Source organism: Hevea brasiliensis, chromosome 5, assembly GCF_030052815.1.
Source record: "Hevea brasiliensis isolate MT/VB/25A 57/8 chromosome 5, ASM3005281v1, whole genome shotgun sequence".
In the NCBI taxonomy this organism is placed as follows: Eukaryota; Viridiplantae; Streptophyta; class Magnoliopsida; order Malpighiales; family Euphorbiaceae; genus Hevea; species Hevea brasiliensis.
Genome location: NC_079497.1, coordinates 103,845,117 through 103,860,561, shown reverse-complemented (window position 1 = coordinate 103,860,561; position 15,445 = coordinate 103,845,117). Strand labels below are relative to the sequence as shown.

At 36.5% G+C, this 15,445-nt stretch overlaps 1 protein-coding gene across 2 annotated transcripts in view; it reads left to right on the top strand.

The window, feature by feature from the left end:
* Window positions 1-15,445, top strand: part of LOC110642452 (pentatricopeptide repeat-containing protein At2g41720) — a 62,000-nt gene that overhangs the window by 14,327 nt on the left and 32,228 nt on the right. For both annotated transcript variants that reach the window (XM_021794532.2, XM_021794531.2), the window contains exons 6-8: window positions 5,289-5,493; window positions 7,367-7,499; window positions 7,699-7,803. In XM_021794532.2, the coding sequence (XP_021650224.2) occupies window positions 5,289-5,493; window positions 7,367-7,499; window positions 7,699-7,803 (443 nt within the window). The remainder of the gene's footprint in view (window positions 1-5,288; window positions 5,494-7,366; window positions 7,500-7,698; window positions 7,804-15,445) is intronic.

Below are 15,445 nucleotides of genomic sequence, written 5' to 3'. Positions count from 1 at the left end.
CAATAATAACAAATGACTCATCTTGAGTCCTGATTAGAACTAGCCTCTCCATTACGCTGATTACTTCTGTTGCCTGTAATTCCTCCTTTACTTCCTCTTCTATTATCTTGTTGTCCATTTGGATTACGGCTAACAAGAGCACTAATGGCAGAATATGAAGATTGGGTACTCTATGTACGAAGGACCCGTGTGAATGTTTCATGCAAAGAGAAAATCTCAGAACTAGAGAATATGAGATTTAGCAGTCTCATATTCTGAAGGAAGGCCTGCAAGAAAACTCATAACAGCCAGTTGCTCTCGTTGGGCCTGCTAAACTTTCACATCAGGATTAAAAGGCAACAATGCATTAAGTTCCTCGTATACCCGTTTAAAATCCATAAAATAAGCCGTGAGAGACTTATCCTCTTTCTCAGCACGGTAGAATGCCTTACAAACATCATAAATAAAGGAGATATTCCCTTTACTAGAATACAGAAAATCTAAGTAATCCATCAATTCCTTAACAAATTCACAGTGATTAATTAAACTAATTACCTCACTGTGAATCGAGTTCCGAAGCTGCAAAAACTACCGAGCATTCTCCCTTAGCCAAGTTTGTCGTGTATCATCCGTAGGTGGATCTTTAGTAAGGTGATCATCTTTATCAATGCTACGCAAATAGATCCTAACAGTCTTACTCCACTCCAGGTAATTCGAACCATTAAGTTTGTGTTCTGTGATCTTAGTCATTACCGGAATCACATTAGAAATAACATTTTTATTGTTTGTCATTTGTTGAGACAAAGAAAACTAACCGAAACGCTAATCCAAAGTGTTTGCAGCAGCAAAATAACCCAAAATCACAAATTAAGCAAATACCGAAATAGGATCTGAGAGCCAAACCTCAGAAGTCCTTTAATGGTATATTGGATCAGGCAACAGCACACAGTGGTGGAATGAGGGGGTTGAGGCGACGTCGGTGATGTTGATTGGAGTCGAAACGGCCGGTCGGCGGCCAAGGTCTCTTCTGAGCTGGGTGGTGAGAACAAATAGTCACAGTAGATAGATGACCTGCTCTGATACCATGTAGAAAGAGATGATTCTCCTTGATTTCAATTAATCTGTACATGGGTATATATATACAATTGATTCCTATAATTGTGTTCTATTAATTAGGAAGAAATCCTAAATAAGAAATTTTAAATAGGAATACAAAATACATAATATGCAAAGAAATAATATAGTGATTGACTTTCCATAACATGTTTCATCTGTTTTGTGTCTACCCAAATTTGCCTTTAATTTACTCTCTGTTAGTAAAATTGCTCGATTCTTAAATTGTAATGTCTTATTTTTTCCTGGTCATTGTTTGTTCCGGGAACTTACGACGAAGCAAATTAGTGGTAGGGGATATGAGTCCAAAGGCCTCTACATCCTTGACAAACAAGTGCCAAGATCTCTTGTGTGTTCTAGTAATTTATCTCCTATTGAAGTTCATTATCGGTTGGGACATCCTTCTTTATCTGTCTTGAAGAAATTATGTCCACAGTTTCAGTCTTTGTCAGTTTTATATTGTGAGTTATGTCAGTTTGCCAAACATCATCGTTTGCCTAAAATATCTAGTGTCAATAAACGGGCTTCTTCCCCTTTTGAGTTGGTTCATTTTGATGTTTGGGATCCACGTCCTGTTGTTTTAAACTCTGGATTAAATTATTTTATTACATTTGTTGATTATTATTCTCGTGTTACTTGATTATTTTTAATGAAGAATCGTTCATAATTATTTTTTATTTTTTGTGCTGAGATTCAAACTCAATTTAATACCTCTGTGTATATTAAAAAGTGATAATGCTAAAGAATATCTTTCTAGCAATTTCCAAACTTATATGTAATAAAATAGTATTATTCATCAGACATCTTGTGTTGATACTCCATCTCAAAATGGATTGCTGAAAGAAAAAATTGACATATTCTTGAGGTAGCACGATCACTCCTTTTCCAAATGAACGTCCCTAAATAGTTTTGGCCTGATGCAGTTTCTACAGCTTGTTTCCTAATTAATTGTATGTCATCATCTGTCCTTAATGATGACATTCCTTATATCATTTTGTTTCCCTCTAAATCTTTGTTTCCTATTGAACCTTGTATCTTTGGTATTACTTATTTTGTGCGAGATGTTCGTCCATAGGTTACTAAACTGGATCTCAAGTCTAAGAGATGTCTGTTTCTCGGATATTCTTAACTTCAAAAAGGATATAGATGTTTTTCTTAGACTCTTAATCGTTATATTGTGTCTGCTGATGTTACCTTTTTTGAATCCACTCCATTCTTTTCTCCCTCACTTATTTATGAGAGTCAGGGGGGAGGAAGATGATCTCTTAGTCTATTCTATCCATCCAGTGTCAAGTCCTTAGACAAGTCCTCAGAATTCTCTTGCACTAGCACCTGCTTGACCCCCTCGACCACCTGTTGTTCATGTTTATTCCAGGAGATTGAAGACTCTTGACTAAGATCCTCCACTTGCTTCTTAGTCAGAAGATCCAGTTCCATTCACTGCTCCTTCGTCTGAATTAGATCTTCCCATTGCTTTTCGCAAAGGTAAGCGTTAATGTACTTATCCTATTTTTTCTTTTGTATGTCATGATCAATTGTCTCCTTCTTCTCGTTGTTTTGTTAGTTCTCTAGACACTATTTCTACTCCTAAAACTGTTGAGGCATTATCCCATTCTGGTTGGCGTGCTGCAATGGAAGAGGAAATTGTGGCTTTAGATACTAATGGTACTTAGGAATTGGTGCATCTGCCTTCGGATAAGAAAGCTATTGGATGTAAATGGGTTCTTACAGTGAAAATAAATCTTGATGGTACTGTGGCTCGTCTCAAGGCTCGCCTTGTTGCTAAAGGATATGCTCAAACTTATGAGACTGATTACTCTAACACGTTCTCCCCTGTTACTAAACTAGTTTCTGTTCACTTGTTTATTTCTTGGTAGCTAGATATGATTGGCCTTTACATTAGTTGGATATCAAAAATGCTTTCCTTCATGGTGATCTTCAGGATGAAGCTTATATGGAGCAACCACCAGGTTTTGTTGCTGAGGGAGAGTTAGGCAAAGTTTGCAGGCTTTGAAAATCCCTTTATGGCTTGAAACAGAGTCATCAAGCTTGGTTTGGTAGATTCAGTGAGGTAGTTCAGCTGTTTGGTATGCAGAAGAGCAAGTCTGATCATTTAGTATTTTATAGACATTCTAAAGCTGGACTAATCTTGCTTCCAGTATATATTGATGATATTGTCATTACTGGAAATGACTCTGCAGGCATTTCATCACTTAAGTCATTCATTCAAATTCAATTTTAAACAGAAGATTTGGGTTTGTTAAAATATTTTTTAGACATTGAAGTTTCAAGGTGTAAGAAAGGCATCTTTTTGTCTCAGAGGAAGTATGTCCTTGATTTACTAGCGGAAATTGGGAAATTAGGTGCCAAACCATGCAGTGCACCAATGACTCTTAATCTTCAACTCACAGTAGGAGATGGTGAATTATTTGAGGACCCTGAGATAGGAGATTGGTTGGCAAACTTAATTATCTCACAGTGACTTGTCCAGATATTGCATATTCAGTTATTGTTGTCAGTCAATTTATGTCCTCTCCTATTGTTACCCATTGGAAAGCTTTGGTATAAATTTTATGTTACTTAAAGGGCGCTCCAAGTCGTGGTCTCTTATATAGCAATCATGGGCACTTAAATATTGAGTGCTTTTCAGATGCAAATCAGGCAGGTTCAAATATTGATAGGAGGTCAATTACAGGATATTGTATCTTTGTTGGAGGAAACTTAGTATCTTGGAGAAGTAAGAAACAAATTGTAGTTTTTCGTTCGAGTGCTGGATCAGAATATCGAGCTATGGCCGAAGCTGTGTGTGAAGTAATGTGGACACATCAGTTATTGGATGAAGTTGGTCTTGAGATCTCATCTCCTGCCAAGCTATGGTGTGACAATCAAGTCGCTCTCCATATCGCTTCTAATCTAGTATTTCATGAGTGTACTAAGCATATTGGAATTGATTGTCACTTCCTTCGAGCAAAGATTCAACAGAAGATCATCTCAACAAGGCATGTCAAAACTGGAGAGCAGTTAGGAGATATCTTCACAAAGGCTCTGAATATGGCTCGGGTTGACTATATTTGTAACAAGTTGGCATGATTAATATCTATGCTCCAAGTTGAGGGGGAGTATTTTAAGAAGTCAATCTTATAATTATGTAAATAATATTCTTTCTTAATTAGTTAGGTTAATTATTAGGATATCTTCCCAATTAGAACACCTAATTATAGGATTCTTTGTATATAAATACCTTGTATCTCATTCAATGTATTATATTGAAAAATATTCACTACATCCAATTGTTCTTACACTTGTAACCACCTCCTCATACATGACCTTAATGATATTTATATATTTGGAGTGGATTCCGTTCCTCTCCAGTACCTATCAAGGAGCTTCCTTTGGTGCTCTATCATATGCCTCTTTTAGGACAATGAATACCAGGTAGGGATCCTTCTTCCTCTTCCCTTAAATTTTCATTAATCTTAACAAAAAGATAGGCTTTATTGTAAATCTACTAGGCATAAAGCTAAACTGGTTCTATGATACCTTAGTAGTATCCTTGAGTCTGTATTCAATGACTCTTGCTCATAATTTTATCGTGTAGCTCTTTAGTTCAATGCCTTGGTAGTTTGTACAGCCTTTGTTCTTCAATATAGGAACCAAAGTGCTCTTCCTCCACTCATTTGGCATCTTTCAAGATTTTAGTATGCCATTGAAATTAATCTATTTCAACCTTCCCAAGGAATTTTCATACTTCAATAGGGATAACATTTAGGTTGCAAGATCTCCCTTCATATTTTTAAACTCAACAAACCTAATTCTACGAGTGTAGTTAAGGTTATTCTCCATCAAAGGAACATTAAGGCCGGTAAAGGCATCCTCATGAGTTACATTGACCAGTTGATCAAAGTAGCATTCCCATCACTCTTTAATCTCATTATCACAATATCTCTTGAAAAAACTTGTTGAACTTCTGACTCTTAATTAAAACAAAAAAATCTTTAATTCTTGATTAAATTGCATTATTTCTGCTTATGTTGTGAGAAAATTAACGATATGAGCATGCAAAATAAGTAATCTCTCTATCCTTATAATTAATTTGCAGCCACTTCTCATCCCTTCATATCCCTAAATTATTCTCTACTTCATGCTTCTTAGCGCCTTTCTCTGAAACTGTGTTTCTCTGTCCTTTTATGATTCAGAATACTGGGAAAAAGCATGTAGTCTACTTCAAGAAATGGAAGATTATAATATCCAGCCAGATACAATTGCATGTTCGGCTTTGATGAGAGCATTCAATAAAGGAGGCAAGCCAACAAAGGTTCTTATTCTGGCGGATTTTATGAAAGAGAGAGAAATCCCATTCAGTGATGCCATTTTCTTTGAAATGGTTTCTGCCTGTAGCCTGTAAGTATTCACTCTTATTTTATTTTATTCCTAAAGGAAGGATTAAGCAATTTAGAGGTGCATGTGAATGGTCTTTTGCTGGTATTTTTGTAATCATATTGTTAGACCTGGCTGCTACATGAATCAACCTTGCTCATGGATGTACTTACATGACTGAGATGTGGACCATAGGTGGAACTGAATCTTGCTGATAGCTGTTATTGGTGTTCCTAATGATGCTTCTTTCATCCTTTAGAGATATTTTTAGCAAATATATGCTTATCACCCAAAAGGAAATCTAATAATATCCATAGTTTGAAGGGAAATAACACAATTCACTGTTAATAATTAATTTAAGATGTAGTTCCCCTATTGTCTTAAGTTTGTTCAAAAGGAAATTTGTTATGCAAAATAATGAGCTAGTCAGTTTATCAATACGATCATCACTGCATCAAGATTTTCTCCAGAAGATAAGTTCCACATTCTATTATATTATATATGCGTTCCACTCAAGTGAAGAATATTAAGTCAAGTATCATATAGTGAAAGGAAAAGGAGTAGACACAAAATTATAAAACTAATTTACTAAAGTTTCATGTTGAGAATTCTTGCATTAATCTTTCTTCTTCTTCATCTTCATCTAATCTGCCTCTGTTGTCTTCCCTTTTCTGGAGGCCTCTTGCCCTAACAAAAGCTAAGGTGGGGGCTATATGTTAACATGTACATTTAATAATTAATATCCCATGCTTTGCCCCATTTTGCTCTTGAGCCAAGGCTTAATAATAAATTTTTGTAATTGATAAGAAAGTAATTAAACAAGTAAGCATCAAGGGAATGAGGTAAGTATATCAAGTGTGTAATTGCTCACTTAGACCCATATGAGGCTTTTTGGCTGCACCTCACCCTGTTTTGTTTTTGTTGGGGGGGGGGGTGGTTGTGGTTGTGGGGTGGGGTGGGGTTGTGCGTGTGCGCTCTAAGGGTTAGCAATTTCCAGTGGTTCAATAAAAGATAGTATTCCATTGGTCTCATTCAATGCTTTGTGTTTTCCCACTCTACCATGGCAAGGCTGCATTATGCTATGGGTTACTGGCAGTGTAGATTATTTAGATTCATTTTGCCTTTATTATCTACTTGTGTAAATAGTAAGTTTCGGCATTATAGCGTAATGCAGCGTGAAGATCACAAAAGAACACACCCTCACAGTGAAAAATAGAGAGAAAATTCTCTGCAATATTTTTATTAACTGAAATCTAAACTATAGTACACAGATTTTAGGCTATTAGTAGAGTTTTAAGTCTCCTAAACTAACTACGAATATATGCCTACTATTTAGGAAATTTAGATAAACTAAAATGCATTAGGATTCCTTGATTAGATAGGAAAAACTAAATCCTAATTAAAATAGGGAAACTAGAAACAAATCCTGATGGAAATAGGAAACTAAGACAAGTCCTAATTTAATTAGGGAAACTAAATTTGGAGTAATAACTTACTGAAATAGGAAGTCTAGAGTAACTTGGATAGCTTCGGAGGTGAATTTGGACTGAAACAAGCAAGATCCCCGCTGCTGGACAGAGAACCACACGCCCTCGGTGTGTGGACTCTGGACAGGACTGGTACATGCCCAGGAGTGTACTGCACTGCCACACTTTGCTAGAATTTCTGGAAGTTGCTGCAACATACTGATTTGGCTCTGTTTTCAACCCAGCCTTGTTCCTTTGCCTTTTTCCTTGTTTCTTTTACGACCAAGCTCTGCATCATAGTGACCTAAATCTTCTTATGACTTGCCTAGATGAGTGACTTTAGGCATCATAAATTTCGTGCTCTTTTAATGAGCGCTCACTAACTATGCTTAGTTTATGCCATATTACTGACATATGAACTTTGGTTGCAGATTACGAGATTGGAGAAGAACAATTAACTTGGTGAAATTGATGGAACCTTCATTCTCAGTAGTTTCTATTGGACTTTTGAATCAGCTTCTTCATCTTCTTGGAAAAAGTGGAAAGATTGAGTTTATGATGAAGGTAAATGAATATTATTCAAATGCTTAATAATAATTATGTCATTGAAACAGAATATTGAAATTGGATAGTGAAGCACTAATTAATCCTAAGCTTCATATGTGTGGTACTGTGTCTTATTTTTTAACGGTAATATTCTTTTATTTTCTTTGATATCTTTTGTGCTTAATTTGCATTACTTTTTTCTTGTTCATCCGAGCAGTTGTTTTACAAGATCACAAAATCAGGTGCTGAAATAAACTTCAACACTCATTCAATCTTGTTGAAGAATCTTGTGGCTGTTGGAAATTGGAGAAAATATATTGAGGTATATTTTCTTTTTCAAATTTCTGTTTAATTTTATATATAATTTCATACCTTCTCTTTTAACAAATAAATGCATGGATAGCATGCATTTTCTCAATTTCTAAGTTTTGGTTCCAAGTTGAGCAGATGTCTTTATATTTCTTAAATTTCTAGGATGCATGTTTTGGACTTTTAAGCTTCAGTGTAGCAGCATAGAGTAATTAAAAGCATTTGATGTAACTATAGAAAAGTTGATAGTCATTTTTGGAGTTTGATAGATATGCCTCTTAAAATAAATTTAGATGCCTTGATAGCATGAAGCGTAAAAAACATATTCCTTAAAATTTTAATGTCCATAATTTGTTAATAGCAAGGAGATATGAGGGATTGGAAGTAATTAATTTTACTTAACAGATCAGATTTGCCACTTTTGTATGTCCTGTGACTGTGACTGCAAAGTTTATCTTTCATTACCATACAAAGTTGTTTTTAATGTTGCAAATGTCATAGACATGCAAGGGTGGCACTAGACTTTTTTTTTCCCTTGTTTTTTTGTAAAAGCTAGAAAATTTAACTGCACGTTGTGCAGAATTCCATATCTCTTATTTTGGATGGTATGTTATAATGATTTTAAAAATCAATTCTAAATTTGAGAAATTATTTGCCGTTGTTCTATATAATAACAAATTTTATATGAGATTAAGTGATTATTAGAAAATAACTCTTATTTGTAGACTATATATTGTAAACTTACATCCATCTTCAGTTTATGTAATTGGATCTTTTTAAATAATGTTTTAAAACCGCTGATACTAACATGATACCTTTGAACTTCTGAATTTATTCTCTATTGATTTCAACTTAAGATGTACATGCAGTGATGGCTAAAATGAATTTTCTATTTCTACAAAAGAATTTGGAGATATGCTTAATATCCCAACTCACTTGCAAAGGAAATTAACTTTAGGTTAAAACCTAGATCATGTAATGTTAACCTTACTGGTATTATCGATTAGCAGTCATAGTTATTAAAGACTCAAGGCGCACTAAGGCGCCAAGGGGTATTGGAGCTTAGGTACAAGGCGTAAAGCGTAGCCGCGCGCTTGAGCAAGGTGAAGTGCAAAAAAAAAAAAAAAAATCCATTAAAAATAAATTATATAATAAATTCATTAAAATAAGCACTATAAATTTAATTACTATAATATTGATTACATATGTAATATGTTATTCATTTCATTATTTATTTTTATTTATTACATCACCATGATTGTCAATTAAACTATATATATTTGTGAAAATTATCATTAAAATGTATTATATTAATTTTACTTTTCTATCAAATATAATATTAAAATAATAATTTTAATTTTTTATTGTATTATAATTTTAATTTTCACTATATATTCATTTTAATAATAGTTTACTAAACATAACTTAAAGTAAACTTATTACAAATAAGTATGTATCCAATTTAAAAATATTTTATATTTATTTTTAATTTATGAAAAATTAGAATTAAAAAAAAATATATATGAAAAGAAACTAATAATTAATAAAATATATTAGCTTCTCGGTGCAATTTATGATCTTAAACTGCTGCATTCTACTATAGTGAAATGGTGCTCATGTGGGACTTAGTGAAACGCTGTGGTTTCAAAATTAATAGGGGTAAGTTTCCTGTTGACCAGTCAATCAGCCCATTTAAATAGTATTAGTGCATGACAGATAGGACACCAATAAAAGTCCACTTCTTCTTCTTCTTCTTCTTCTTCTTCTTCTTTTGTGGCTGTGGTCTTCTTCTTCTTCTTCTTCTTTGTTTCGTGGCTGCTGTTTGCATGTGGGTAAGGAAAGAATAAGCAATTTCTGGATTTTTTATGGCTGGGCTCCTTGGGGCGCGCCTAACCTTGGTGTGCCTCCTATAGGTTGCTCACCTTTGAGCTCTTGAGGCGTTGGGTCACTTGCTTGGTGCGCCTTGCGCCTTAGGCGCGCCTTTGATAACTGTGTTAGCAGTGTTGTCACCAGGAGGTTGGGCACTCGCCTAGGCACCCGGGTGAGGTGAAATCCAGGCACCTTGCCTGGGAAGCCTCTAGGTGAGGCCACTTCAACCAGATGCTGCCTAGGCCCCCAGGCGAGGCGAGGAAAGGCGAGAAAATGCAAGAAACTTAAAAAAAAAAAAAAGGTTGACAGAGAAGTTGATCATGGCCCTCCTCAAATTGTGAAAATTTTTTTTCTTGGTCACTTTTTTCTTAAACCAGTATATTATTTGAAATTCTGCATGTATTCTATATTTTTTGTCTAAAATTTTGTCACAGTTGTTCCAAATGAGCATGTTTATTGTTCCTTGTCTTGTTCTTATTACTCCTTATTAGAAGTGTTGTGGAGTTCTTTGGATTTCATTGTTCTTATACTCAGTTAGTGGAAATAAAAGAATATTTTCATTCTTCTTCTTCATTGATCTATGATTTAAATTCCTACTCCATCAAATACACTTTCTATCCCAAATATTTTTATCCCTCTTAAATATTAGTTTTTAAGGAAACATTCAATTCGTGCAATGAATATTATTTTTCTAAAATTCTGGCACGTTACACATTACAATCTATTTGAGTACTCTATTACAGTAATCTAATCTATTCTAGTATTTACAAGTTACTATTCTAATATATTCTAGTGTTCTTAATTCTTATGATGGATTTTTTTTTTTTTTTTTTTTTTTTTTTATTTGGTTAGGATCAAAACAGATGGCTGAAAAATCTATAGTATCATCATACGCAAATAATAAAAAGGATCCAATATGAAAACATACAGGAATGCCTAGCACCTAGGCAAGCGCCTCGGGCGATGGAGCATCTTCTCGCCTTAAGGGTGTCTAGCGCTTTTGACAACACTTTCAATTAGGTTTAGAGCAATAACTAACGAAAATTTATCACTACAATAAACAACAATATGAAAACTAATTGTAGAGATTCTTGTGAATGAGATTAAGTATCCTTGCTTGATATGAAGTGTGTTCAATAGCAAAGAGGCTGAGAAACTCCTGGGAAAGAGCTCTAAAACCACATTAAACAGAGGAAAGCCTTGATAAGACATATAATTTAATTGTTAAGTAAGAAACTGTTAAGAGTAAGGACCTGTTCTTCACCAATTATAATTTCCACAAAAGAAAAAAAGAAATAGAATGGATAAGTAGAGAAGGAATTTTGATTAATCAGGAAAAACAATCTCAATACAAGAATATGTTTTCCTCCAGTAGAGTCTCTCTGCCCACCGAGCTTACAAAAGCTGGTAATTCAGTACTACAATTCCACACCTCTTTATTCTACTATTAACCTATATATAGAGTTCCCTCCCTTTACAAATTTGTTAATCACTCCAGCTGTATTTCCTAAATATTCGCCCCATTCTGTTGAGCAGCCACTGTCCACCTATTTTCTTGATCCTTGAGTCTTCTAGAATACACCTTCCATTCCCTTTTTGCTCTACCTCTTCCTTCAGCCAGCATCTGGCGTGTATCATTGCCACCTGCTACTGCAACAGCCTTGTCCTCAAGGCTGAAATCTGGAAATTGGCCGTGAAAATCACTCACATCAATCCAAGTGGCTTCCTCAATAGGATGTCCTTGCCAACGAACCAATACTTGGTGAACTGTAGTGCCATTTTGAACAAAGTCCCTATGAGCCAAAATAGTTTCAAGAAGAATAGGAATAGGTTCATCAACAGCCAGTGTAGCAGGGAGGTCTGTTACTACAGGATGATCTCCTATTACCCGTTTCAATTGAGATACATGAAAAATAGGATGAATTCTAGCAGTAGCAGGTAGCTGTAAACGATAAGCAACAGGCCCAATGCGAGCTGTAATACGAAAAGGCCCATAAAATCTGGCAGCAAGTTTTTGGATTGATGCGAGAATGCACTGTGTGCTGCCTATAAGGCTGTAATTCAAGAAAACGGTTTCGCCTACATGAAACTCAAGATCACGACGTTTTTTTATTAGCGTGCTGCACCATCATAACTTGTGCTTGCTGTAAATTGTATCTCAATTGCCTAAGTATCTCATCTCTATCCATCAAAGCATGAGAAACAGCTTCCACCCTTGTTTCTCCTGGCAAAAACTGAATGAGTGAGGGAGGAGGTTTACCATATACAATCTGAAAGGGAGTGAGCTTTGCAGCCCCTTGAAAACTAGTATTATACCAATACTCAGCCCAATGAAGCCATTTAACCCAACCTTTGGGTTGTTCAGAAGCAAAACACCGAAGATATTGTTCCACACTCTGATTTAAGACTTGATCGACCATCGATCATGGATGATAGGCAGAACTCATTCGTAACTGGGTACCCATCAATCTGAAAATTTCAGTCCAAAAATTACTAACAAACACTGGATCATGATCACTGACAATAAAATGAGGAACACCATGGAGCTTGATGATTTCTCGAACAAAAAGATCAGCAACAGTAGCAGCTGTAAAAGAATGGCGCAGAGGGAGGAAGTGGCCGTATTTAGAAAGTCGATCAACCACAACTAATATACAGTCCACGCCTTGAGATTTTGGCAATCCAGTAATAAAATCCAAAGAGATATCTTCCCAGATATATGTTGGAATAGGAAGAGGATGTAAGAGGCCTGCAAGAGAGAGAGTCTCATACTTGTGCTGTTGACAAATAAGACAAGAAGCAACAAATTGTTGGACTGATTTCATCATCTCACGCCAATATAACCCTGTAGCCAACCTTCTATATGTTCGGAATGCCCCAGAATGACCTCCAATAGGGGTGGAATGATACTCTGAAATAAGACGGTGCACCCAATAAGAGGTTGATGGAATGACCAAACGGCCTCTATAAAATAAATGCTGTTGGATGAGAGAATATGGGGGCCTAGAATGAGCATCATGTCGTAAGGCCGCAATAATGGGTTGTAGGACTGGATCTTGTTGTACAGCATAAGATACAACATCTAAATCGAGCCAGTGAGGTTGACTTATAGCAGCTAATTGCATATTATCAAAATCACCTCGACGAGATAAAGCATTAGCAGCAGAATTCGATTTGCCGGGTTTATAATGCACCTCAAATTGAAACCCCAATAACTTAGAAACCCAGCATTGTTGGGCAGGGGTGATAATGTGCCGCTTCAAGATATGTTTCAAGCTTCGTTGGTCTGTTTTAACAATAAATTTCTGGCCTAACAAATAAGGTCTCCAATGCCGAATAGCCAACACTAGGGCCATTAATTCCTTATCATAAGCCGAATTAGATAAAGTGTGAGAAGAAAGAGCACGACTAAAATAGGCAATAGGGTGACTGCCCTGCATAAGAACGGCCCCAATACCGTTACTCGATGGATCACATTCGATTTCAAATTGTTGTTGAAAATTGGGCATCACCAAAACTGGAGCAGAGACAATGGCTATCTTGAGCTTCTCAAAAGCAATGTGAGCCTGAGAATTCCATTGAAAGTGATGTTGAGCTGCTTTAGTAGTCAATGAATTGAGGGGTTGAGCAATTTTGCCATACCCATTAATAAACCGACAGTAATAGCCTGTAAGAGCAAGAAAACCTCGAACAACTCAAACTGATTTAGGAATGGGCTATTGAAGTAGAACAGAAATCTTTTCAGGATCCATTGCGACACCCTTGGGAGAAATGATATGCCCTAAATATTCAATGGTACGACGGCCCATTGCACATTTCTTTTTATTGACATGAAACTAGTGGTGTTGTAGGGTCTGAAGAACTATGTCCAAATGATGCAAATGATCTAGCCATGTTTTATTGTAAATAAGAATATAATAAAAAAAAACCAGCAAAAAGCATATCAGCAGAAAGCATCTCAAAAACGGGCGAAATATATCATTCATAATGGCTTGGAAGGTGGCAGGGGCATTAGTTAACCCGAACAGCATAACGAGGAACTCGTAGTAGCCAAAATGCGTCCGAAAAGCCGTTTTGGGAATGTCCTCAGTCTTGACCCGAATCTGATGGTAGCCCGAACGCAGGTCAATTTTGGAAAAATAAGTTGCCCCATGTAATTCATCAAGCAACTCCTGGATCACCGGAATAGGGTACTTATCAGGAATCGTGGCTTTGTTCAATTTGCGATAGTCTACACAAAACTTCCAACTCCCATCTTTTTTCTGAACAAGTAAGACCGAACTAGAAAACGGGCTAGTGCTGGGGCGTATAATACCGGTTGCTAACATTTTTGAAACCAATCGTTCTATCTCATCCTTCTGATAGTGGCCTTAACGGTAAGGTTTGATTGAAATTGGATCAACCCCAGCTTGTAATGGAATACCATGGTCAGTTACCCTAGAAGGGGTAAAGTACTAGATTCAGTAAACACAAAAGAATACCTGGCCAATAATGCATTAAGTTGATCAGTTTGAGAAGAGGAGAGACCGAAAAAATTCCTCAGATGTAGGCATCAAAGAAGAGCAATTCAAAAGCAAAATACCATATTCAACATCTGCCATTTTAATAAGAGAATGGAGTGAAACGGGGGAGTGGATCACAGACGGATCCCCAGTGAGAGTAATTTCGCATCCTCCTTGTGAAAATTTCATAGACATTTTCTGCCAATTAACACAAACATCACCTAGTGTTTCCAACCAAGAAATACCCAAAATGATGTCGACGCCTCCCAAAGGAAATACATAGCAGTCAGTGGAGATAGAAAAATCACTTAGAATAATAGAGAGAGTCTTACAAAGCCCAGAAGAAGTTTCACAACGCCCATCCCCCAATCGCACTACAAAAGGAGAAGTCACCTGAGTTTGCAATTGCAAAGTGGTAACCAATTTTTCAGAAACAAAACAGTGGCTAGCGCCACTATCCACCATTACAATGACTGGAGTATTAGCTACCGTGCCCTGTAATTTCATAGTCCGAGGATGACTGATGCCTCCCACCGAAAACAAAGGAAGGTCCATTTGAGTGAAATGGGACTCAATTGCCGTTGGAGAATCGGATCAGCAATGTCAACAGAGTCCAGATCCCCAATACCTGATAGGTCATCATCTTCGCCAGCAATTAACAAATGCAAGGACTTGTTAGGTCATTGGTGCAATGGAGAATATGGAAGCTTACAGCGAAAATCGAGGCCCTTAGCATGAAGATCTTGAAGTTCCTGATTGGAATATTGGCGATAGTTTCTGCCCTTGAGACTCTCTGGTGGTGTTAGTGTAAGAGACGATGGTGAAGAAGAAGTGGAAGGTCGGAGACTAGACCTAGGGGGCTTATCCACAGGTGTGGGCTTATGGACTGAAGAAACAGATTGGGTAGGAGTAAAATGGGCCTGATATTTTGCACCTGAGCTCAAGAATGACTTAGAGCCATATCCAAAAGAATTAGCCATCTTCCCCAAAGGAGAGGAAGTACGTCGGGGTTCTGAAAATGCTGACGAGATTTGGAGAGCATGCTCAACCTCTCGAGCAAGAGTCATGGTGCGTAATAGATTTGTAGTTTCATGATTGCGTAATTGAGACTGGATGTCATCACGAAGACCATTCAAAAAATAACCCAAATAATGGGGATCTGTCAAGTGAGGGACCTGCGCCGCTCTAACCACAAAATCATCAATTTATGTGTAGAAAGAGATGATTCTCATTGATTTCAATTAATCTGTACATGGGTATATATATACAATTGATTCCTATAAT